The sequence below is a fragment of the Mytilus californianus genome, unplaced genomic scaffold (assembly GCF_021869535.1).
Source record: "Mytilus californianus isolate M0D057914Y unplaced genomic scaffold, xbMytCali1.0.p SCAF_4, whole genome shotgun sequence".
In the NCBI taxonomy this organism is placed as follows: Eukaryota; Metazoa; Mollusca; class Bivalvia; order Mytilida; family Mytilidae; genus Mytilus; species Mytilus californianus.
In genome coordinates, this window is record NW_026262690.1 from 89,634,495 (window position 1) to 89,662,005 (window position 27,511).

The 27,511-nt window shown below is 31.1% G+C and overlaps 1 protein-coding gene across 4 annotated transcripts in view; it reads left to right on the plus strand.

The window, feature by feature from the left end:
• Nucleotides 1-27,511, plus strand: part of LOC127698792 (EH domain-binding protein 1-like) — a 99,434-nt gene that overhangs the window by 45,442 nt on the left and 26,481 nt on the right. For all 4 annotated transcript variants that reach the window (XM_052202458.1, XM_052202460.1, XM_052202459.1 and 1 more), the window contains one exon: nucleotides 26,853-26,926. In XM_052202458.1, coding sequence (XP_052058418.1) covers nucleotides 26,853-26,926 — 74 coding nt within the window. The remainder of the gene's footprint in view (nucleotides 1-26,852; nucleotides 26,927-27,511) is intronic.

Here is a 27,511-nt window from a genome sequence, read left to right on the forward strand (position 1 = left end):
ACATAAATAACAACAGACTACTAGCAGTTAACTGACATGCCAGCTCCAGACTTCAATTAAACTGATTGAAAGATTATGTTTTCATCATATGAATATCAGGCACAATCCTTCCCGTTAGGGGTTTAGTATCATACCATCATAACATATATGAGAAGAACATAACCCGTGTCATGCCAACAACTGGTTTTTAAATAAATGTGTTTAGTGCCGATGCAAAGACCCTATAAGTGAATCAATATTAACGCCAAAATATGCAATCTTAAATGACCTGACAACAGTATCGTAACTATATCCCTTCTTAATAAGTCTATTTAAAGGTTTTGTTAGTTTCAGAGGTGAATACTGACATTTTTGTGCTTTATAAAGAATATTTCCTTAAAAAATTGGATGTGAAATACCTGAACGTATAAGAAGTCTGCATGTTGAGCTATATTTATAAACTTGATTGACTGACTGGTAATCTATTGTAAATACATATGGGTACTACAAACGAAAATACACATAATTCAGTGAACTTTCAAGGAACATAGAATATGTACAGACCATGGGTCATGCTAAAAATTGAAGCTATTGATCATTACAGATAAACAAATATCCGTGTAAATGTGATTTATTTTTAGTTTAATTTTACATCAGATGCAAAATGTTAGTGTTATGACACCAATCAATAGATCATCGCTAATTAACATCTTTTAACCTGTCACTGATTGCTGTGTTGTCGTGTGCCATATATGAATAGTCATTTTAATTATTATATAAACAGAGATCTTAATAAGTATACACTTTCTTGTGATCTACCGAACAACACAAAAGACTCGATTATCAACAGTATGATGTATGAAACTTTCAAACAATAATAATCTGGGAATATGCAGAGAAATTTACGCGGAGTCAAATTTTTGGGTTTCTTTAACTGCCGCGAACAAAGGGAAAATTAAACACACGCGAAAAATACCCGATATACGTTATCAGCAGGTTTGAAAAGTCAAAAATGATATAATCATCCAGATGTACACATTTATTTTGTAAACACTAATATCTTGTGACCAACAAAGATTTTTTTTTTAAATGAATATTACGCTAACTTCTCAATTTATGAGATTGATCAGATCATTGCAGTAAAGTATGAATTTGCAATTGAAAATTTTTTTTCTTCAGTTATTCCCCTTTAATCATAAAATCTTTCATGAAAAAAGCAGGGTTATTCCCCTTTAATTATAAAAGCTTACATGAAAAAAAACAAGGTTATTCCCCTTTAATCATCAAAAAACTTTACATGTATGCAATGGAACCACATTTAAGATTGAAATAAACAATTAATTTCCCCATAGGCGACAATGATAGCCTTTTTCAAGATACAGACTTCAGAAAGTTGATTTTTTTAACAAAACCTTGCTAGAATTAAAGAAAAGTTATTAGGACAGTATTTTTTGGTCCAAAAAATATAGGTTCGCGTTGCTTTTCTTAGCGTAATTTGTACTTATCTCCCATGCCTATCAATTTTGCACTTAAAAATACGTGTCTCATCCTAGCGTTTAATAGACATCTCAGTTCCGTTAGGGCTAAGGAAAATAATTTATTTGGCCTTTGGTATAATACAGAATGCACGAAGTCTCTAATAACAAAAAATAACGGGCGCACATATCAGCCAATCAGGATTAGCTATACTCTTAATTCTGAATACCATGTTATGCTCATAAAATGGCTGCGCCCATAAAATCTAATGGTGTATTGTAACCTTAAGAAATTAAAGGAGATTCTATTTTTTTATTTTCCCCTTATTTCTTAATACTAAGTCTTAAGATTTAAAACTCATTTAATATGTAAAATAGAATTTATTGCTCAAAATAACTTGAAGTTCAGGTAACAATAAGAATCTATTGGTCATCAGATTTCTTACAGAAGTTAATAATTATGTTTCATTATGAACTTATACTGATTTATCATTCAAAACAATGACAAAAATCTATCAAGTATACATGGAATCTCATACATCTTTTTGTATTGGTCTAAGTGATATATTACAAAAATTGCATATTAACATTAATTTTTGAAAAGCAGTTACAAATAGCTGGGTAAATACAGAATAGGTAACAGTATTTGTATGGCCTATCACAGAAACAGACAGGATTGGTAAAAGTAAAAAAAATGTGGTTCATTGGTGCCAAATTTTTAGTTCATCTGACGTGCCAGTATGAGCTTTTGCTTAATGTTTTTTCTTCTCTGAAACTACTAAACAAATTTATATAGAACCTCACATGATTGATCTGTAGTGTATCTAGATTAAAGTTGTTTTTTTCTGATCCATCAACCAACATGGCTAGAAATAGAACATAAGAGTAAAATTAAGCTAATTGGCAAAGATCTTGAAAGCAATAATAGATACAAAACATCAGATATTGAAGAAAATGTTCAGAACCTATTTCTATTGATACCACAATTATCAGACAACTCCTTTATCTGAGCTATTGCCTTTAAATGACAATTCTGCATCAATTCTAGCATTTTTGCATATTGATTTGACAACTATGATAGATACTCAAGACAGATAAATCGCAAAATTTATCAGTGATATAAAATCTACAAGACTTCCAAATTATAATGAAACTATAATTTGGCTCCTTAAAAGGAACTATTGCCAGTAAATGATGCTTTTTGACAAATTTTAGGATTTCTAGTTTTTAACTTGGGAAGTATAATAGATGGACAAAAACAAAAAAACAGCAAAAATGATCAGCAATACATGTACAAGATATACAAAATGTCAATATGACAAAACATTTATCACATATTTGTTACTAAAAGATAAGGTTTTGCATATGTAATAACTGTAGAATTGCACAAGTCATATTCCCCAAAATAGCAGATTATTTTGCCCTTTCAGTGATCATAAGCATTCCAAACAACAATGGTGGACAAGCGAGATAGTTGTTTTATCAACAGCAAGCAAAATTGACCTTAAATGACGATTTTTGACTTATTTCTTTCTATCTTGAAAACTAGTACAGGTAGACCATGTATGGTAAATAAAAACTGAATGCAGAAAAAATATCAGCATTTCAAGATCTACAAAAATTTCAGTGTATCTGCATATTATAAGAATTAAGATTAATAGACAGCACAGCTGTTAACAGTAAAGGGTGTGGGGAGTGGTATTGGAAGATTTTGCATATGTATTCTCCCCCCCCCCCCCCCCCCCCAAAAAAAAAAGGATATGGGGTATCTATCCATGACACAAAATCAGTATATGCACAGCAAAGGAACATCACTTTTATTGCTGCTCATCATCTCAAAGTCACAGTGAGGCCTTTAACAGGGAGTAAAATAACTCGCACCTCACTGCAAGTTGAAGATGGCCCCTAGCACTGGTTTGAGCAGATTTCTTTCCAAACTGACTATCATACAACAAATGTGTAAGCTTTCTAGAGCAATATTTACAGTAACCTTAGCTGTCAGGTGCTGTGCCACATGTCTACACTTTTATTGTTGTGAAATTGTAATAATTGATTTATAATAAGCTTGTTTCATTATTAAAAAGTACAGTAAAATTTTTATGAACCAAACCCTGCATAATCCAATCACCATTCTAATCTAAACAAAATCTTTTATATTGAATGGTTTAGTCTAGACAGGTTTCACTGTGTGTATCATCTAATGATATTATCACAAAGTATCATATTGTGTGACTGCCATATACCAGTACGTTCAGGGCATCATTGCAATTAACTTGGATTAGTAATATTGAGGAATTACTCATTTTTCATTTGTGTAAATGTCCTTGACCCCAAAATAAAGTTTTTCTGATTTTGACCACTCCATCAGCAGAGTAGAAGGCAGCTGCATATGAAAGCTTAACTCTGATGATGGTCAAATTATATAGAAGTATTTGCCTCAGCTGGAAAACACTTAACCATTTTACACATTTTCTGGCATCTGGTCAAATGTACTCTAATTCAAAAGTCCAGAGTTTTTTCCGTTCTTTTTTAGGATTTGAAAGTCAGGGTTGTTTTTTCAAATCTTCAAAATCATACCAAAGGTGAAGTCATAAATGTTACTTCATCAATGGTTCTACTGCATCAATAACATGAAATATTGTACATGTACCTGTTTTAATAGAAAAAAAAGTTTAATAGCAATTTGTTGAATCTAACATTAAAAGGAATTTTATGACCTAAAATTTTTAATTCCTCCCAAATCAATCATGCTACCTTCATGGTACTTTCAAAGGATGTATGTTCTGTATATTCCTCTTCTCATTAGGAGCACAACTATGATATATGGTGTGAAGAGGGAACAATTAAAACATTGTATCAGGAGTAATGTGAGAATTAACTAATCAGTCCACCAACCTGGCCTTGACAGGTCTTACAGTAAGAACTTTATGTTACTACCAGAAAGTTAAACCTAACCATCTATCAACATCAGTACAGTCTTCATGCTTAACCACAATTCCTACGGCCCTGGCTTGTAAAATTGCTTTCAGGCTTGTAAAATTCTTCTCTGCAAGCCAACAGTATCCAACTAAAATTTTCAAAAAATTGAGCTTCAGCCTTGTGGACTCAAAAGTTTTATCGTGAAGGCTGTCAGTAGATGCAATGCAATAGAACATACACACAAACACTCATTTGAATTGATCATCCTTAAATTATAAAAGAATGCCAAAACAAAAATTGCAGAAAATATATACAAAACAAGGAACAAGAGCCCTGGATGTCACATAAATGCCCCAGACTACACAGTGACAGAGGGATTTTGAGGGACATAGTACAATTTTGTACTTGTATTGGTCTTTCCATCCATATAACACTACTTCTTGCCTAAAAACTTTTATACTTAGTGAGATTTTTTTTCGTTTTTGTGTATTATTGCATGCAAGCACCTGATGAATAGTTTTGATGTAATGACTCTATAAACTATGATGATAATGTAATTGTATAGCAGTTGTTCCACAGTTTAAATCTTGAGACTCTTATATAGCACAGTTACAAAGTGGTAGGTGATTGTTTACAATGGCCAAGCAATCTTGACTTTGAATTATGATTGTAACCTGCCACAATGCTCCACTATTACAAAAAAATCTTTCTTCTTCTTTACTATACATCCCCTCTCGGAGTGAGGGCTATATTGCAATCAACTTGTCCATCGGTCTGTTTGTCCAACAAATATTTTTAGTCACACTTTTCTAAGAAAATACTAAACAGAATGACTTCATATTTGGTCAGCAGCTTGACAGTGCTGAGTTGTAAAGTTTGTTCAAATCTGTCAGATACTTCCTGTGTGCTCATACTTTGAATTTCTTAATATGTTGATTGAACTTAAACAATTTTGTTACACTTTTCTCAGAAACTAATGAACAGAATGACTTCCTATTTGGTCAGCAGCTCATCAAAGATGAGTTGTAATGTATGTGGGCTTTTACATATCTGTCAGCAACCTACCTCTTCTTTTCCCATACGTTGACTTACGAGTGGGAGTATGTGTTGCAGGACAACGCATGCATTGTTGTTAAATTTTATTTTCATTGTTAGAAATGTTATATATTAAACTTCTTTGACATTTTTTATAAAACCATTAAATGTCAAATATTCAAAATGTAATAAAATATCAATTTTTAGAATGCACAACCAAATTAAATAATTTCAGTTTACACTGTAGACATTTTAATCTTTTGTTTTGATACTGTATGTTAATCTTCAATGAGGACACAATTAAAGCTCTAGGAAGTAATTAGAATTATGTTTAATAAGTTTAAATAAGGAGACGATAGTTATCTTTACTGTGTTATCGGTAGTCAGATAAGATCTATGTACTTATATGTCAGTGGTGGATCCAGGATTTTCAAAAAGAAGAGAGGGGGTGCCCTCATAAAAAAGGAGGGAAGCAGTCATAAATGAAAAAAATGTACTAAAACACAATTATCTTCAATAAGGGGGAGGGGCGTTCTGAGGTAAAACCTGTGTTTTAATACATTATTCTCATTGTTTACGGCTGGACTGGTCCCTCTTTTGGGATCCGTACCTGCATGTTAGTTTCACTATCATCAATCATCTTTCTATACCTTAGTAAATGGTAGATGATATAGTTTTACTCTTATCCTATGTTCCCTTCTTTCCTCATTACATCATTGTGAAATATAGCTTTTTACACAATTTGTTGCAGTTGTAGAAAGTGATATTTGTATATTATAAGAAAAAAAAGATGCATTGCAGATTAACTGTATCCCTCTGACTGACATACTTTGATCGAATTATGGCTGTTGGACTTATGGACTAATAATATTTTACTAACCCAAACTTTTTTGTTGTGCATGCAAATATTAATCTGACTATGTTAAAAGAAACAAATTGACAGCACATGCAGAAGTCACTGTGCATGTAATTTATGATACATGGGAAATTGATTCCAAAAATGCAGTAACACGTGTGTAACCTGAAAATCTGTGTTATATGAGCTCTTGTATTAGGATTCTTTACTAATTTAAACTGTATAAACTAAACACCTTTGTTATGGTATCTGTTCTGAATCTTCAGCCACAAAGGTGTCAGATATTGACCTCTAGATGTTGACCTCTAAATGTCTTTACTATGCTGTTGGGATGCTGTCTGATTGACGTCTACACCACATCTCCTTTCATTCATATGCACTTTGCATGTATTTCATATTTTCCCATGCAAATACCGGTACATATCACATAAATTGTATTTGCCTGAAAATTTAAATTGAATGTAGCAAGTATTAACATTGCAACAAGAATATTGAAAAAATATGTCAATATTAGTTCTGATTTCATTCTTTTTTTGTTGTTTAATAATCATTTTGAATAGAAATTATCATTGTTTTTCTGTCAGATGAATGAAGGACTCAGGCTTGCATTTTATATAATTTAGAATAATTTGCTGACATTTTTTTAAAATTCAGAATATTTTGGAATCATTATTTTCATGGGATATCATTTGTGGATTTCATAGGTATGGGTGAACCACGAATTTAAATGTACAACAAAGTAAAAATTGGTGGTAGGCTTGTATGCAGATTTTGATTAAACCAAGAAATCCAGTATTCATGAAAATAGAATTTTTCCTAATCCACTTAAATTGGTACCAATGAAAATATATGAATTTAAAAATCAGTTTTAATAGAAACATAGTGCAGATATTTCTCAGTAATAGAAAATGATTCACTAAAATGTTAAGATTATTGTAATGTCAAGTAACCTTAATATTTTATTGTTTTTTGTTTGATCCTATTATATATTTGCATTCATGAAAAAATTAATCTTTTTCCAACACTTAAATAAAAAGTAAAAAACGATGTGATATACATGAATATATGTAAGCATAAAAACTGGATTGATATGTTGCCATTTGACAATATTTTAACCCAGGGAGATTTTTTGTTTTTCTTTAATCCTGTTTACTTGGGTTCACTTTCTGTAATTGAACCATCGTGGATTATTGTAATCCTCTCAGAAAAACTTGATTTTTGTCTAATAGATACATTGAATTGTGCGTGATTTTAAAACATACTTGTTCGCAGCCAATTACGGAAATTTTAACAGTTAAATGAGACTTGTAACAATATAGGCTTTTAATTCAAAGAGAGAAGAGAAAAAACGTGAAAGATCGGAATGGAAATGACAAGGGATTACAGCGGAGCAGTAATAAATCGTATGTTTATTCAGATGACTCCAACCATTTCACATCATTTCCTTTGCAATACCAGCTGATTAACCACCATATAGAGATTCAGTAGGGAAAGTAATGATTTTTGTTTTTAATCCCCTGTTTCCTTGTTGGGGAAGCACAGTCAATAAAAGCTCATCCGACTGTTTTTATTTCTAATCTCCTCTTACAACACATGTACCCATTAAAAGGTTAGGATGTTTATATTGGAAATAGGTGTCAAAACAAAATACATACTCTTTTTTCAACGTGTTAACAGGTGCTGGGTTGAAACAATTCTCTATTTCCTTGGCGATAGAAATACCCTGATATGACTACTCATAGATTGTGATAAAATTTTATCATGAGGCTTGTGTTGTGATAAAAACAACAAAGGCAGGTCATTGTTAAACAGACAGTTACATAATTACCCCTTTAAACAAACCCTTTTTATATCACACTGGTAATTATGGCCAAAAAGGTTCCTATATATACACACAAGCTAGAACACAATTTGTTTATTTAATATTGTTTGTTTGAAGAAAAAAAGGATCAAAGGGATTGAAACTTTGCATGTTTGATAAGAATAAAAGTGTAACACAAAATGTTGACCAGAAAATCTGAATTGTCATTGCTTATTCGATCCTGCTGTTTTATAAAATTTATCTATAATAATTTGGCTATTGAAATTCTTGGAAACAGAACACTACATACATGCAGATCCTGGTAAAAAGGAAATCTATGTTGTCTCTTTTTCATTTCTCTGGTTATAGAGATTGAAAATAAAGCTTGCAAATCCATGTAAAGAAAATCTTGTCAAATAGACTGAATAATTTGATAAAAAGATTAATTAGAAAACTATATGATCATACAAAACATTCCATAAATGGGAAAAAAATTTGAATGGCAATTAATTTTGACCTATAAAAGGTAATTTCTTTCTGTAATATTTGCATCTGATAGAACGCACGAAGTTTATAAATTTAAATTTTTTTATTATATTTTACATATTGTCTAGCTGGGTATGGGGAAGGTTTAACTCACCACATCAAGTCAGGCTATCTGGACCATGTGTTGTTCGTTTTGGCATGTTTTTGCTTATATAAAAATATGAAAGATGAGGTATGATTGCCAATGAGACAACTCTCCACCAGTGACCTAATGACATAGCAGTTAACAACTATAAGTCACTGTATGGCTTTTAACCTTGACTGAATGAGCAAAAGCCATACCGCATAATAGAAAAACAAAGGTAATGGTGTATCCATCCATGCCACAAAATCAGTACAAAACACAAAAAGCAAAGGAACAGCACTTTTATTGCTGTTCTTCATCTCAAAGTCTCAGCGAGGCCTTAAACACAGAGCAATAAAACTCTCGCCTCACTGCAAGTTTAAGATGACCCCTAGCACTAACTTGAGCAGAATTCTTTGCAAAAATAATTTGGATAGACTTTGAAAAAAGAAACACAACCATAGTGTATTTTCTCAGAGGATTTGAGTGTTGGTGGTCAGTCTGGTTTGTTGTATTGTCCACTATTTTGTGACATTCCTGTTATAATTTTTATGTATTATTGCAAATATTTGTTGACTGAATTCTATGGAAATAATTTCTGTGTTATCTGTAGCAAATCTTTCATTCCAAAATTTCTGTTTTTCTGCAAAACTTCTTTTTTAAGGAAAATACTTTAACCACAAAGAATTGTTTGTTCAACTGCTGCATTTTTACCTTGTAAATAAAGTTAATTGAATAAATATTTTCTTTGATATTTCTTAAGAACTGAATGTCAGTTAAAAAAATTACCATTATATATTTTTTTTAACTCTCCCATTTTTTAAAATGTGTATATAGATTAAAAACGAGCTGCTTATTTTCATAATTTTTCCATGTTTGTTGCAGGTATAATAGATTGAAAATTTCAATAAAATATACTTATGTGCTAAATAAAAAAATGTAATTACAATATCAAGGATATACAAAATAAAAACATGATTTTTTAAAGCATAAATCATAAATAATAGTATATATGAACCCCCTACTTATTCTTCTCATTATAGCCATCATTCGCTTCATTAAATAATATAATTTCATATTTATTGATTTCCCATTCAGAGAGAAACGGTATATATAAAATTAATATACATGAAGAAATGTGGCACGTTTTTCTCATTGTTGTCACTTCCTCCCATGTGATTTTCTTTTTAGTATTGCAATTTACTTTTAAGCAATAAATTTCTGAAAAATTAATAATATCTGTTGGAAAAGAAAGTGATTAGGCGACTGATATTAAGTGTTTTGGTTTGATACATTTACCTCAGAGTTGTAACAGGTTGCCGTAATGGAGTTTTAAACGCGGCACACATGCCACACAGAAAATCAAATTCGCATATTGTTTGTTTATTGCTAGAAACAGTTTTATTACGGTAAATTGTTTTCAGATAAAACGCAACTTCATTCACCAATAACAATAATCCCGGAATGTCACATCTTTTCTTAATTTTAATGTTCGGCTATTGTTTGAAGTGCAGAATAATATAAGATTTCGTCAGATGGCAATTGTTTCCACATTACTGAAGTGATTTTAAGAAAGTGCATGATATTTTTATGTAGAAACAACATTTCGCAAGCATACAAATGGCCAGATTTACTTTTATGCCATTATATAAAGTGTCCTTTTAGTATGCTATTGTGTGACATTCATAAAAGCAACTTGTTTGAAATTTATAAATCTTAGATAAAGTTTTTTTATTTAAATGTTTGATATTCAGAGTTATGATTGTTTAAGATGTTAGTTCTGTCCGATTCTTATTCTTTTTTAGGGGATAGCTAAAGTACGGCAGCGATTGTAACATGTGTTAAACTTTGCATATTTTTTAATGAATTAATGATGTTTCAATGATGAATATTTAAAACTTTCTATTTACAGGGACCTTCTATTTCTATGGGTCCTCAAATAAAAACAAAATTTGACGTGAGAAAGCGTAATCTTAGTACAGCAACACATATTAAGTGTAATAGTGGGTGTTGATGGCAGATCGCTGATTGTTTTTGTTATTCACAAATTTTATTGACCAGGACAATTCAGTGCTTGACATATTGTTTGGACACCTGTCTATTGTTGAAAACTTTATGTTGCTCTTTAGATGTCTTTGGTAATTGTTGTCATTTGGGGTTGCTGTCTCTTTGACTTCTACCCAACAGACCTTTTGTTTCAGTAATATTTATGAAAAATTTCTTATTTTCCAGGATACACTGAAGATTATTTTGAGTAATATGATTTGTCTCCCTTTAATAGAGTTTTAAAATCTACCTGTACTTTAAACAGAAAAGAACTCAGTTTAAATTTTGCATATTTTTTCTATAAAACTATTAAATTTAAATCATTTTTCACACAATTAATTTTAGAAATAAAATTTGATAGAGGAATGCTATGTTACAGGTTTAAGATGTGCTCCTTTTTTTGCAAAAAAAAATGATTTACTGGTATGTGATCAAATTTTCAAACATTACCAGCGGTAGCATTCTAGTTCCTTTAACTTATAAAATGATAGCCATGCAATGTACATGATTGTTGTTGCTAAATTGGGCATCACAGTATTTTCTCTAGGTATTCACTGACGATTATGTCCGTGTTTACTCTTCCTATACTATCCAGGTCCATTCTTGGCATTCCAGTTCCCCATTCTAATAAACTGATCACCTTGAAATTAAAGCAATTTATATACAGTGCTGTTAGTTTCTATGAAATAAACATCATGATGTCAGAAGTTAGATGTCCATTCCAAATGTGGGAGAAATATGCATGAAGATTTTCTGTAAATTGTTTTTTTGCCTATGATTGAGAAAAATAATATAATATCTATGTTACTGTGGATTTGTTCATTATTCGTAGGATACCACTTTTCGTGCATTTCGTGGGTACAGGTGATCCACAAATTAAAATGTTCAACAAAATCACAAATTTTCTATTGAGTTGTATGCACACTGTGGCAAAACCATTAAATAGAATATCCACGAAAATGCAAGATTTCCTCTATCCACAGAAATTGGTACCCACAAAAATAAATGAATCCACAGTAATGGGTTATTGACCAGTGGTAAGTTTTTGGATTTTTTTGGAATAAAAAGAACTGAGAGTGTTTGAAAGTCCTTGATGCATTTCCCGTCACTGAGTCACATGAATGAAGTGCAATTTGACATCGTGAAAGTGATTCTTATATTCATTTTTATTTTGACCTTCAAGCACTCTAGGGTTGACCAAATATGTACAATAATGTAGTACCAACGTCCAGTAAGTGTGTACCTTTTTCTGGAGTATTTTGTTAAAGACAATTATAATTATTTTATAAAACTATTTAAATACGAAAATAAAATTTTAATTATTGATTTTAGGACTGTCCATTTCTGTGTAAATACGACACTTGCTCAAAAGAATGTCAACACAGCTGCGGATGTTTTTACCAATTGTATAATGGTGAAAATGGACCTTTTCACTTAGTTAAATATCCCTCTATTTAGGCCTGACTTGAAGTTGAGTTGATTACATACTCAAGGGGTAAATTAGTCTGTGATTGTTTAAACCAACAAAAAGACGGAAAACATCGTTGTTCAGTTAATATTTGACTTGGTCAATGAGACTGCATTCCCCCTCCCCGAAATCAGTATGGGTGAGTTGGTTTTCTCTCCTAATTAGATTGGTAAATGTCTTGTTCAAACATTGAATTTTGTTTATGTAAACATAGAATTTCTCTTAGTTGTAAAAATATTGACACAGTTTTGTTTGTCTGTTGAAATTTTAACATAATACGTTCCTGCATTGTACATTAATTTTATTTAGTCTTCCTGTTGAAAGATTTCAATTTTAGAAAGTGACCACAGGCCGTTTCTTTTGTATTGGAACCAATCATTTCATTTGCAGGACAGTTAATAGAATCGTTGTTTACTTAAGTGTAAAATTTAGGTCAAACTCATGATAAAAAATCATTCTGGTGTATAATTTATTTATTTAATTAATAATTAATTTGACATGTTTTATATCAATTGGAAGAATTTTATAAAAAATGATATAATAGAATTTTAGGAAGAATACATTTCTTTTTAAAAACAAGAATTGAATTTTTAATTATTTGTTAAAATAAAGTTTTCTTTTGTTAAAGGCTGTTTAAATATAAAGTTTAATATGTAAGATGTTTTATTTCCTGAGTCATATCAATTCCAGCATATATGTAGATTTCCTGCATCATTTATTTATTTAAAAGACACCGAACACTTGTAACGATATTGAGCAATGGAGAAATAAAATTGAGAGCATTATTTGCTTAGCTACATTAATTTACTGTAAATTCAGAAATTATTGCATGCATTTATTATTGCGATTTTGTCATTTTAGACTAAAATGTGATTTTAATTTTTGCGATATTGAGAAAAATCCTGTTTAATTCATATAAAATATTTCAAAATGCGAGTTTAAATTATTGCGATTATAACCCTGTCGCATTTTTCGCAATAATAAAAACATCGCAATAGTTTCTGAATTTACAGTAAATCTAAACAACTAACCCTATATATGTTTTAAAATATAGAGAAGTCATTTTTGCCAAAATAAATGCCTTTCTTTTTTTCAAACCTCAAGTAGTGCAGTAATTCCAGCTAGCCATATTTATATTCTGTTCATCTACTCATCCAGTATTAAAGTAGGATAGTTGAGATCTCAAAAGTCTAATGTAACCCGCCACATTTTCATGTTGTCCCCAAGTCTGGAACCTTGTCAATAATATGTGTATGTCATATCTTAATGATTTTCGTTATTTGGAGAATTGGGTATTATGGCAGTTTGTTGACTGTTGTTTTCTGATTAATTAATTCACAAATTATATAGACTCTGACTGATTTTGGCCTTGACATATTGAAAAGACCCCTTTAGATGTCTTTTGGTTATTTTGTTGTTCTGTTGCTGTCTCATTGAATGTATACCCTGCATCTCTTTTTCTCCACAGTCATTCACCTTTGTCAGCTAGAATAGGGATAACCTTTGCAGCCATTACATTCACATTTCAAGAATAAAGCATTGATAACCTCCCCTCCCAAATTTCATGTTTACAGTAATTTTGAAACATTTTTTTCACTACTTTGCTTTGATATAATAAAAAAAAATGTCATAAAAGGCAATATTGTTATAGATAACGCAAAACAGAAACTAAATCAGTATGATTATAGTGAGAATCTTTACCATGTAAAACTGTTGTTAAAATAATATCTGGTTTATTAATTGTCACAGGATTTTCCAAGTTAATTCTAAGAATTGTATATTTTTCAAATGTTGTCATCAAGTAATATACAGCAATTTTATCAATTTTCTATGGTTTTCAGAAACCATATTCTTTCTTGTGTTGAAAAGTTTTCATGAAGTTGGTGTATTTGATAGAGGCAAAGATTGTTTCACCAGTAATATACATTTTTAACCATTAAATCCCTAACTGATGCTGATATACAAACAGCATAGCCCTTAAATTTCTGTAAAATATTTATAAGATTCCTAATTAAGGACATGACTTCAGTATGTAAGTGTCTATCAAACAGACATATAGGTTTTACACTAGTAGTTTTTGGGGCCCTTTATAGCTTGCTGTTCAGTGTGAGCCAAGGCTCCGTGTTGATGACTGTACTTTGACCTATAATGGTTTACTTTTATAAATTTTGACTTGGATGGAGAGTTGTCTCATTGACAACCATACCACATCTTCTTATATCTATATAGGTAGATTCACTTATCAACCCTCAGATTTAAAAAAATTGTCTTTAAATTTACGCATTCAGAGTCATTGAACAAATAGAAATATAGTATTTATTTTAGAATTTCGCCTATCCATTTGGGTGGCAACTTTTGCAGTATTTGATTAGTATTAATATGATAGCAGACACCTTGTTAGTCTATCTAGTTAGGTTTAATGGTATTTTGAAGAGCTTTTAAGATATCTTATCTCTTGCATTTAAAATTATTGATTTAAATAAAATGATTACATTGAACCATGTGAGATTCTTCCCAAGAAAAACGGGATAATTGTGATAAAAATTTGTCCACAGATAAGAAAAGATAGAATAGAGTTGTTCAATTTTTGGAAATATCTTCACATTTTCAATTCCTGTTGTATCATTATTAAAATATTTTTGAAAATTGAATTTAAGACTATTCCTTTTTTTTTTATAAAGTTTTTGTTTTCTGTTTTCATATTTTTGCATGTTAAATACCTGCTGAATATGATTCTGCAAATATTCAATTTTTTGGAAAATATATAATATTCCAGTTAAAGAATAGAAAAATGACAAAACTACTAAAATTCAAATAAAAATTCCAAAATATAAATTTGGAAAGCTTTGAAGGAGCAAATGTAAAATGACACCCTTATACCTACTTTGTAAGAGGCACCTCCCACACAAAAGTACTTAGTCAAATAACACTAAGTAGATAAAATATTTTGATTTCAAATCTATATTTAATTTTTTTTTGCCCAGTTTTTATACGACCGCAAAAATTAAAAATTTTTTGGTCGTATATTGGTATGACGTTGGCGTCGTCGTCGTCGTTGTCGTCGTCGTCGTCGTCGTCGTCCGAAGACACATTGGTTTTCGCACTCTAACTTTAGTTTAAGTGAATGGATCTCCATGAAATTTCACCATAAGGTTCAATACCACAAAAGGAAGGTTGGGATTGATTTTGGGGGTTATGGTACCAACAGTTAAGGAATTAGGGGCCAAAAAGGGGCCAAAAATAAGCATTTTTGTAACTTTCAGACAATAACTTGTGTGTAAGTGTATGGATCTCTCTGACATTGTACCACAAGGTTCCATATCACAAAGGGAAGGCTGTAATTGATTTTGGGGGTAATTGCCTCAAAATTTTAGGAATTAGGGGCCAAAAAAGGGGCAAAAAACAAGCATTTTTCTAGTTTCATGACAATAACTTGTGTGTAAGTGTTTGGATATTTCTGAAATTGTACTACAAGGTTCCATATCACAAAGGGAAAGCTGGAATTGAGTTTGGGGGTAATTGCCTCAAAATTTTAGGAATTGGGGGCCAAAAAGGGGCCAAAAATAAGCATTTTTCTAGTTTCCAGACAATAACTTGTGTTCAAGTGTATGGATCTCTCTGAAATTGTACTGCAAGGTACCATACCACAAAGGGAAGGCTGGGATTGAGTTTGGGGGTGATGAATCATAAGGGGGTTCAAAAAATTGGGGGGGGGGGGATTTTTTTTTTTTTTTTTTTTCTTTTTTTCCTTTTTTTTTTCTTTTAAAATTTTCCATTTTAAGTTGGTTATTTCTGATTTATATTTAAAAGCAAATGATAATGATATGGTAGGAGATACACACCAAACAGGATGTGTAAATTATTATATAATAAGTATTGTGCAATAGCAAGAAATTTTCAATTGCACAGTATTGCACAATAGCAAGAAATCTTCAATTGCACAGTATTGCGCAATAGCAAGAAATCTTCAATTTAACAGTATTGCGCAATAGCAAGAAATATCCAATAGCACAATATTGCGCAATAGCAAGAAATTGTCAATTGTACAGTATTGCGCAATAGCAAGAAATATTCAATTGCACAGTATTGTGCAAAAGAAGATACTTCGTATAAATTGCTTATTTCTTGATCAATTTCAATGGGGTTTTATTCTTGAATTCTTGGGGTTCTTTAATATGCTGAATCTAACCGTGTATTAAGTTTTTGGATTTTGGGCCCCGTTTTTAAATTGGTCCACATTGAGGTCCAAAGGGTCCAAAATTAAACTTTGTTTGATTTCATCAAAAATTAAATTATTGGGGTTCTTTGATATGCCGAATCTAACCGTGTATTTAGATTTTTAATTTTGGGTCCCGTTTTTTAAATTTGTCTACATTAAGGTCCAAAGGGTCCAAAATTAAACTTAGTTTGATTTTAACAAAAATTGAATTCTTAGGGTTCTTTGATATGCTGAATCTAAACATGTGTTTAGATTTTTGATTATGGGCCCAGTTTTCAAGTTGGTCCATGTTGGGGTCCAAAATTAAACTTTGTTTGATTTCAACAAAAATTGAATATATGGGGTTCTTTGATATGCTGAATCTAAACATGTATTTAGATTTTAGATTTTTGGCCCAGTTTTCAAGTTGGTCCAAATTGGGGTCCAAAATTAAACTTTGTTTGATTTCAACAAAAATTGAATATATGGGGTTCTTTGATATGCTGAATCTTACCATGTATTTAGATTTTTTATTTGTGGGCCCGCTATCAAATTGGTTCATATTGAGGTCAAAAGGGTCCAAAATTAAACTTTGTTTGATTTCATCAAAAATTGAATTATTGGGGTTCTTTGATATGCCAAATCTAACTGTGTTTTTAGATTTTTAATTTAGGTACCCGTTTTTTAAATTTGTCTACATTAAGGTCCAAAGGGTCCAAAATTAAACTTAGTTTGATTTTAACAAAAATTGAATTCTTCGGGTACTTTGATATGCTGAATCTAAACATGTGTTTAGATTTTTGATTATGGGACCAGTTTTCAAGTTTGTCCAAGTTGGGGTCCAAAATTAAACTTTGTTTGATTTCAACAAAAATTGAATATATGGGGTTCTTTGATATGCTGAATCTAACCATGTATTTTGATTTTGGACATTGGACCATAATAGGTAAATTAAAAAAATTGAAGTTCTTAGACCACATTCTTTCTGTGTCAGAAACCTATGCTGTGTCAAATATTTAATCACAATCCAAATTCAGAGCTGTATCAAGCTTGAATGTTGTGTCCATACTTGCCCCAACTGTTCAGGGTTCGACCTCTGCGGTCGTATCAAGCTGCGCCCAGCGAAGCATTTTATTAATTTATGGATTTTCATATTGACATGCCTCAAACATGTTACTCTGGATTTATTATTGTTTGTTGGGTATTAATATAAGGTGAATCACTAATTAAGGGACCAACTAAATACACATTTCTTATTATTATGGGATTGTATGCAGAAGTCAAAACCATGAGGTCAAGCATCCACTTAAATACACTTTTCCTCTGTTCACGAAAACAAAAGAATCCACAGTTATTTCTTGTTATTCAATTTTTGGAAATATTTTTAGTATAATGAAATTCCAATGATATGACAATTCATAATTAAAATATTTTGAATTCAAAAATTTTATTTTTTATTATTCAAGGAGAGCGGTTAAAGCTTGAAAGAACACAGTAGAAAAACGTTACAGGGGGGATTACTGCAAAGCGGATTTGGAGCCTAATCTTATAGTACCTTGTAACAGGTCATTTGTGATCTTACATCATAACATTTACGTGGTCCTTTGATAAATTTAAAGGTCTCTAAAACTATAGCCTGATGACCCATTGGCGACACTTTGTAGTTACCGTGCTTGTATTTCTCCCTAGAAACCCATGTGGAGAACATTCTTGTTTCAGACACCATTACATTGTATTTTGATGATTCAGAGATTTTTTTTTAAATTCCCTGTTGACTTCTTAAGTATATTTTATGGCAGCCAAATTTACTCTGTAGTAGTCAACTAGTAGGGAATTTACATCTCATTTGTTCTTGCTTTTTCTACTTTGAAGAGAGTAGTTGAATATGTACGAAATAATTGCCACTGGATGTTAAGAAAGCAACAATCAATTTCTTTGAAGAGATAGTTAAGAAAACAAAAATTATACATGCATTTACATCCAGAATAATCAGAATTCTCTGCCCTGCTTCTCAGACAGTATTTTTTTCCCTTTTGTTGAATATTCAAGAAATGTTTACTGCTATAGGCACTCAACAGGTCAACTATGGCCTCTACATATTTTGTTACCTTGTCTTCCCAAGATAAGACCATTAGGCCTGTCTAGAAAAGGGAATTATCTTTTCTTTACCCTTTATTCTAAAAAGAAATACAGACTCATTGAAAAAAATCCAGAATATATCTGAAAAAGGTGGCAGATTGATTATCACTTGGATATGTGTATATCGGGAAAGTAAAAAATCTGCCTCACAACACATCACCTAAGGGGGGCCAACCAAAGAGTTCTTGTATCTGTTCTTTCCTATCTATCAACACATTGTTTATATAGAGAATAATACATGGCAAAATCCATATCATATGCCGTATCATCCCGAGATACCAATATCAGCCCCATGGGATGATATTGGTCAAGGGTAATTCAGCATGTGATACAGATTTTGCCATGTTTTATACACTTTATCATATATTTGAATAGGAGAGTATATAGGAACTGCTAACTGATCCAAGCACCTGGGTTACCTTCAGATTTATTTATGCCTTAATTTAACAGCTTTATCATATATAGGAACTGCTTAATTATTTATCCAAAGCACCTGGGTTACCTTACAATTTGTGTCCTGTAGTCCATAGAAATATTTTGTTTATTGTATTTTTTTGTTGTTTATTTGTGTTTTATTCTCATTGAGTTCTTTTTGTCCTACTTTAGTAATGTTGTACTACATAAAGCACATTCTGAATAAAACCTGTTAAAAAAAGTAACATAAAACCAGCAAGTTAATAACAAGTACACTGTAATAAACAAGAGACTACTTTGAGACTAGTGAGTAAAATATGCACTTTTGAAATATCAAAATTTAAAGTTTAACCCTCTTGCTGCCGGTATTTTTTTATGATTTCATTTCGTGTGCCAAAAAATTTGAAAGCTCGACGTATGTGACGTCACATGCCAAAAAATGACATCACGTTGTAATAACCGTTCCATTTTGGACCCTTTGAAGAAAAATATTTCTCAAATTTTTGTGCTATTTTCATATTTCCAAGTAGGGGTGTGATAAAGGGTGGGCATGCGATAAAGGGGTGTGATAAAGGGTAGACATGCGATAAACGGTTTTGATAAAGGGTCTGCATCAAAGTTGAGCGATATGGATTAAACAGCAGGCTATTTATCAAATATTCAAAACTACTGTATTTACTACCAAATATATGATTAATCCTAGTATTTCATGAGATTGTGGTTACATATGCATGTGTTCTTTCCTTTCTTTTTCAAATCAATTAAGTCTTGAGTTTATACATGAGGCCCATTTTGAAATTTATTTAGAAAATTATAGTGATAACTATAAACACTGAACCCTGTGTAAATTTGAAACTTGTATAAATTGAACTCTTTTATAAGAACATACTTTCAGTATTTTTCAACAACTGAAATTGTGTTACATGTATAAGCTAAACATATGTTTAATATGGACAAAATATTCAGTTCCTAAGGAAATGGCTTCAGACAGGCTTCACTGTATTATATAACCTACAAATTTACAATTTCTTGTAAGAAAGTACTATTGCCCTCATTCTTTTACTATGAATAATTTGTCATCAGTGTCTGAAAATTTATGCTATTAAATTAATCCTATGAAATTATTTCAGGTAAAGAAAATCTGTTGACTTAATCAATCAAGATTTTGTGGACTTTTTCTGACAGCTTCTGATAGATGTAGATGCCAATACACATCTTGTGTGACCTAATCTCTTCTCTCACTATACAAATTTTGCATGGATGTGTGTCCGATTTGCACTTATTGTTAAGAGTGGTCATTCAAAATTGATTTATTATAAGGATGAGAAAACGTAATTAAATAGGTGAAATATTGCTGTGTCTGCTTGTGAAATGTCTTTCACCTCATTTTTACAGAAAAAATCTTATTTCAATGAAAGGATGATTGTTCCTCAATAAAAATTACAAATAAATAGAGAGAAAAATGTTACAGTTGTATGAATTAAAATAATGGGAGGAAAATATAGTGAGACAGCTTCCCAATATAAATGTTCTTGTCCTGAACATGCATGAAATATTTGCCACTGAACATAAAGAGAAAACAACAAGCATTCAATTTAACTGTAGACATCTAAAGGTATTTTTTGCATCTCTTATCTAAATATGATTAGATGCGAAAAGGAAAGAATATTGCTTTCTTCATCCAAATTTCAACAAGAAGTAATATCTGGATGGCATTAATCCTTACCATCCATTACCTAAGAATGTAAAGAGTAAAAAGAAAGGAAGAATTTCTATCTCTCCCTCCAGATTTTAGCCAGAATGTTGTAAGAACTACTAATTACTCTGTTATAGTCTATTTTTGGACAAGAATTATTTCTATCATTTTGATTTCACAATTTGGCTTATCTCCTCCTCTCCTTTACACTCCACTTTCAACATTTTCCACTTGAAAATTGCATCACAGTGCATCACACATTGAAAAACACCATTGAATAGTTCAGACTTACCGGTAAAAGCTCTTATCATGCAAATGAATGCAGTGAAATAAAAGACTGCATTAAAAATAATTAGGAAGAAATCTTCAATAAGAAGGAGCAAATCTCCTATGAAGAATGATTATAATAAGAAATGGCAATTTTCTTGTAAGGAATAGTAACTGTTGTATCAATCCTTTACAGCTAGATAAGAGACTAAGATCACTTTTCACCTAGTATTTGCATTTATATGAAATTGAAAAAGAATTAGAAATAATTTTCAAATAAATATTGACAAAACTCATAAATTTTAAGTGTTTTAATCTGAGAAATAAACAATAATTCAAGATATTACATGCTATAAGTTTCACCTGTTCTAACTTCTAAATCTCTTTGTAACTACCCACAAATCCTTTGTAATACATATTTTATAAACATATTTTATCAATAAAAATTAAGTTCAGGATTAAGTTCCTTAATTCCTAATGAGTCTAAAACTATTTGATCCTGTATTGTTATAAAATATAAATTCAATTTCTTGGCAAGAAGCCCTGTCACTAGAACTTCTTTTGTGGTTAGTAGTAATGAAAATTTCAAATATTTTTATTGTTATATAACAAAATTCTGTAAATATTTTTATGTGAAGTTTGGTTTTAATCTATGAAATTCTTCTCAAACCTACTTTTATATTTTTGAAAGATCAGCATTTTGTCTATCTTTTAAAATTTTTTTTTTTTTTTTTTTTTTTTGAAAGATGTAAAATAAAACAGTTGGCATATATTTTTTTAATTTTCATTGAAATGCCTGAATAATGGAAGATGTTCCAAAATTGAACAAAATTATACATAATTTATTTTAGGTTGCTTACATCCATGTCATTTGGTCTCTGGTGAATAATAATTGTCTCATTGGCAACATCTCCTTATTTTTATATCTGCAGATTTGATGCTCCGAGTCTTTGTTTCATTTATCTTTATTTCAGGATTAAAAATTGAAGATCTTGAAATGTCTGAACTTGACAAAAAATAAAGTAGGAAATATGGTATGATTTTATAGGATGTTTTAATTTGTGTTTCATCAGTTTTGTATCATCATAAAAATGCAAAAAAGTATAATAAGAATTAAATATTAGCTGGAAAAAAAGGTTTCATGGTTGTACTGTAGTTCTTGATAAAATGCATTGAAATGCCAATTACCATGGGAACAACTTTTTTTGGAAATTCCAGTTCGTTAAAATCTTTTAATCAACATCAGGTTTTTTTGTTAGTAAACAAGATTTTTTTGGCTTTTTAGTAATAATCCTTTTTTTTTTTTGGTTAATATACTGTCGTTAAAATAGACTTTTCATCTATCTATCTGTCTGGACAGTTTAAGACCAGAATTTGTAACTACAAATCTTTGTTTTATTTATTCCCTTTCAGTCTTTGTAACTAGGAAGCCTTCGTTAAAGAAACCATGCATGGATAATATATTAATATTTTTTTCTATACAAGACATTAACTAATCTCTGATGAGCTTCAATTTCCAATGAATAAGGTCGTTCCTTATCTCTTTGTAATTAGCGACCGTCACATTTCTAATAAATAAAGATTACCAACACTTTAAGGGAATACGATACAGTAGCAGGGGCAGATAATAACGTTTTCAAAACTGTTCGTGTTGTTTTCGCGACGTTGTTAATCAGAACGTTGTAATTTCGCGAAGTTTCTAATAAGAACGATTACATTTCGCGACGTCGTTTTAAATGTAGTCATGTTTGCGGAAAATCCAGTGACGTCACAAATCCGGTTGCGCGAATTTGCAAAAAAAGTACCTGCCAAGAAAATCGGCCATATCACGAAAATTGTTATATTCATTCATTAATATTGAGGTCAACAGTATTAACTTGAAATGTGAAAAAAAAATTAAATCCACATTCATACTCTTGTATATGTTTTATTTCATATAGGAAATGAATAACAGATATGCAAATAATAATACGTCGATGAGACAGAAACCCAACTAAACAAAAAGACCAATAAGTAATTAAATGTAATTTAGATATTAACGTACTGTCTTGATCTATATATAATATCTACACCATTTGGAAAACTGTATGGAGAATTGTGCAAATAAATTTAACAGAGACTATCAACAAAATGACAAAATAACATGATTAATAAAGACAACGCCTCATACTGCACCTGACTTTGAATAAGTACATTAAAAAGTTTAACGGCATTTTTAGAATTTAACCCAGTGGAATACATATGTGTATGAAAAAGAACTCAGTTTAAAAGACACAGTTATAAGCCCCGTATTATAGACGGAATGACGGACGGACAGACGGACAGGTGTAAAACAATACGCCACCCAACTTTCAGTTGCGGGGGTATAAAAATACCCTAAAGACAAATTAACTTAGGCAACTTATCTATTGATACAAAATCATGCAATTACATGATCTAATACCGACTGCTGTACTTCCTATGACATGTCAAACTACACCGTAATGGACTTTATTGAGACAATTACGACATGCATTTGCTCGAAACAGCTCTAAATATACACCTTTTTTGAACATGTTCAGAGTAGTTCTAAGCTGACCCGAGTTAATGTGGGTATGGTTTTGTGTTCATATAATGCCTATATAGTAGGCCGATAGTTTTCTTGATTGAATTGTTCACATTTTCATGTCGGGGCTTTTTAAAGCTGACGGTGAAGGCCGTGCGGTGACCCTTAATTGCGTTTATCTTCGTAATTTGAAATATGGTTGATAGTTGTCTCATTGGCAATCATACCAACTGTCCTTACTTTTATATTATCCCACTTACTTGATAATTGTTTCATATTTTGTCATGTTGGGACCTTTTGAATAATTAAAAATATGCCCAAGCTGTGTTGTCTGCATGAGTTGAAGGACTAATGTCGGACTGAGATGCAAATTATTTTTTATGCCAACGCCGTAGCGGAGGGGGCATTAAGTTTTACCCTTGTCCGTCTGTACGTACGTACGTACGTCCCAAAATTGGTTTCAGTTCTCTAACTTTAGTTTGCCTCAACCAAATGTTATGAAACTTATACACAATGCTTATTACCACAAAACACAGATCAAGTTTGAATTTTGGTGGCGTCACTTTTACCATTCTAGAGTTATGCCCCTTTACAAATGGAAAAATTGCTGAATTTTTCGTTTCCGTTCTCTAACTTTAGTTTGCCTCAACCAAATGTTATGAAACTTATACACAATGCTTATTACCACAAAACACAGATCAATAGATATAAGAAGATGTGGTATGAGTGCCACTGAGACAACTCTCCATCCAAGTCAAAATTTATAAAAGTAAACCATTATAGGTCACAGTACGGTCTTCAACACGGAGCCTTGGCTCACACCGAACAGTAAGCTATAAAGGGCCCCAAAAATTACTAGTGTAAAACCATTTAAACGGGAAAACCAACGGTCTAATCTATATAAAAAACGAGAAACGAGAAAAACTTATGAACCACATCAACAAACGACAACTACTGAACATCAGATTCCTGACTTAGGACAGGTGCAAACAAATGCAGCGGGTTTAAACGTTTTAATGGTACCAAACCTTCACCCTTTTTCCGAAACAATAGTGTTACATCACAACATAGAAAGACACACTATAAAATATCAACTGAAATAGCTTAACTCAATCAAAAGACATATTAACACCATTGAACATACACTGAACAAATAAATTTAACCTATGACACAATGTAAATACAAAATAAATAAACTAAGGGAAGAGTAATAAAAGTAACATGTTATATCGGTAAGAAATGTTAAACAATTAAAGAAAAACAATATGCTCGAACAAAAATATCAGCCATTTGCACTAACTTTAAACACAGGTAAATGAAAAATAATTTTGTTGTTAGGTATACGTGTATAGTACCAATGGAGAAAGGAAATATTTTTACAAAATAAATAATTTTGATGTTCATAGTACGAAGTGAAAATTTATAGTTATACCAAACACTTATCAAAGCTGGTATATAGACCAGATATAACCCTGAATAACATTAAATAACAAAAAAGCAATACAATTAGTATCAACAGGTCAAATAAACAAGAGAGTACGATTTGAGAGTACTCGCAGTTACTGACAGCTAGTTAAAAGCCAAAACAATTAATAATAAAAAAATCATGCATCAGAGACTAAAATCAACTAAAACACATCCCAGGGATTTAGTATTTTAACGTCATGGACAGTCAAAGAAGACATGACAAGTTTGAATTTTGGTGGGGTCACTTTTACCGTTCTAGAGTTATGCCCCTTAACACATGGAAAAATTTCTGAAATATTTGTTTCTGTTCTCTAATTTTAGTTTGCCTCAACCAAATGTTATGAAACTTATGCACAATGCTTATTACCGCAAAACTCAGATCAAGTACAAATTTGGGTAGCTTCACTTTTACAGTTCTTGAGTTATATCCCTTTATAACGTTATATGCAAGCGGGGGCATCATCTGTGTCCTATGGACACATTCCCCATTTATTTTTATTGTTATTATTATATTTTGATTATGAAATATTTATTTTTATCAAGTTTATCTTTTTATGTTTCCGAACATTTTTTTTCTAAAAGTAATTTACTAGAATACTTTTTGTATCCAACATGTCCAAGATTCGTAACAATTCATAAAGGTTTGGCAAATATTTTATGCTATTTTACGAGTAACCAGCTTTAAAAATTTTGATGAATAATATCATTGCTTTCGAAAAAAAAAACTTGGCTATACCACTGAACTTGACAGCGTAATCATGAACGGCGGGAATGATTTTACGACGTTATTGCGATTAAAACTTATTTCAACGTAGTTTAGCGCCCTATTGGCAAACGTCCCGTTTGCAATTAAAAATCAAGGTTTATTGCTTTTATTGAAAAAACAAGCACATGGACCCCCAGTTTTTTCTTTTGCAATCAATCAAGTAATATTTAAAGAACACTCCGCCAAAATTTTAAGAAAAAATCAACGATCGATTTTTTTCTGCACTTCTGAATAGACGCAAAAATATTGTCAATTTCTTTATTTCACTAATAGTAAAGTAAATTCAGAAAACAACAATTTTGTTTAACCTTAAACTTGTTACAGCATGGTCATGCCATGGATCAAGGGAACATTTTACAAAAAACCCGGTTAAGTTATGACTGTTCGTTCAAAAGTATTGGAATTTTCTTTAAAAGTCTTTTTTTATGAAATTTCAGGGTTTTCCCTTCAAATATGCAAATTTCAAACCAAATTATCTCAAAAAGTAAGTCATGAAGGTATATTTTTCTTTGCATATTTCAAAAGTACACATCGAAATTGACCTTCTACCAAAATTTCAAGAAAAAATCAACGAGGGATCTCTACTGTATCGTATGCCCTTAAAAAATGAAATATTTTCCTGACAAAAACCTTTCAGTTTGAATTACTCTGACAAAATAAATTTTCACAAAGTCGTTTTAAGATTTATCCAAAACATTATTTCAAGCTCCTTATAAGAATAATAGCATAAGGAGATTTCTTTGCTTATTCTGTAGTCACATAGGGCACATCAATTTAAGAATCTTATAAATCTCTTTAGCTTCTTTTCTTATTTATATAAATTTCTTTAACTTATTATATGAATAAAATTCAGATCAGAGAGGAGCATCTGATAGCATTAATATTATAAGAAGAATTGTGTAAATTGTTTAAGCCCGGGATGAGGTTTTAAGGTTTTAAGAAGGGATCAGTTTCCTTAATATCCCAGGAGAAAACTTGTAAGGCTAGTAAGTATATTGTGAAAATATTATCATCTTTAGACTTAAACCCATTAGGGTAATACTAGTTAAGAAATCAGCTTTCCTGCAAAGTTTCTATATAATACCAAACGTTAGTTCTTTTAGTTTGAGCCAAGAGTTTTCAGTTTCAAGCAGTTCAGTTAGAAATGGAATTTTTACATGTATATTTACAGGGAAAAAGAAGATGATTTAGAGCAGAGATACGAGCTGCTGAATCGAGAGCTTCGTGCCATGATGGCAATGGAAGGTATATATGCTATATACAGTTCATGTCTTTCGAAAGTTATGTGTTTTTGGATATCGGAAATTGGCACTCTATAGGAGATTTTTTTGCATTGATCACAAATTTTGTGCTGTATAAGGAAGATGTAGATTTTACAAAGTTTAAGCTTATGTTATCATGGTTATGGTGGCCATTTTGGATTAAAAATGATAATTGAGGATTTGAGGAAAAAAAAACCAGAAAGTTCAAATTTTCAAATTCATGGATATAACAAGACAGGTAAGAAGGTTTTCACTGAGAAATAGATTGTTGGTTTGTTGAAATGTCGCCTTGTATTGGAAACAGAGTGGCATTTGGAAATATTGTGGAATTTCCATGAAGAAAAAGGAATTACTGTAAGAAAAAGGACTAATTCCATTTTATAGCAGAAGTCTAAATGCATTTGATTACTGGTCAATGACTATATAGATACAGGATTCTATAAATCATCATAATACAGTATTCATACAGGTACCAGTACATGTATGTTGAAACCACAATTGGAAAAGTCAAAGTTCAAGTCCTTATTTCCTAAAAGTTATCACACCATTCTTATTTATGATATTGGAA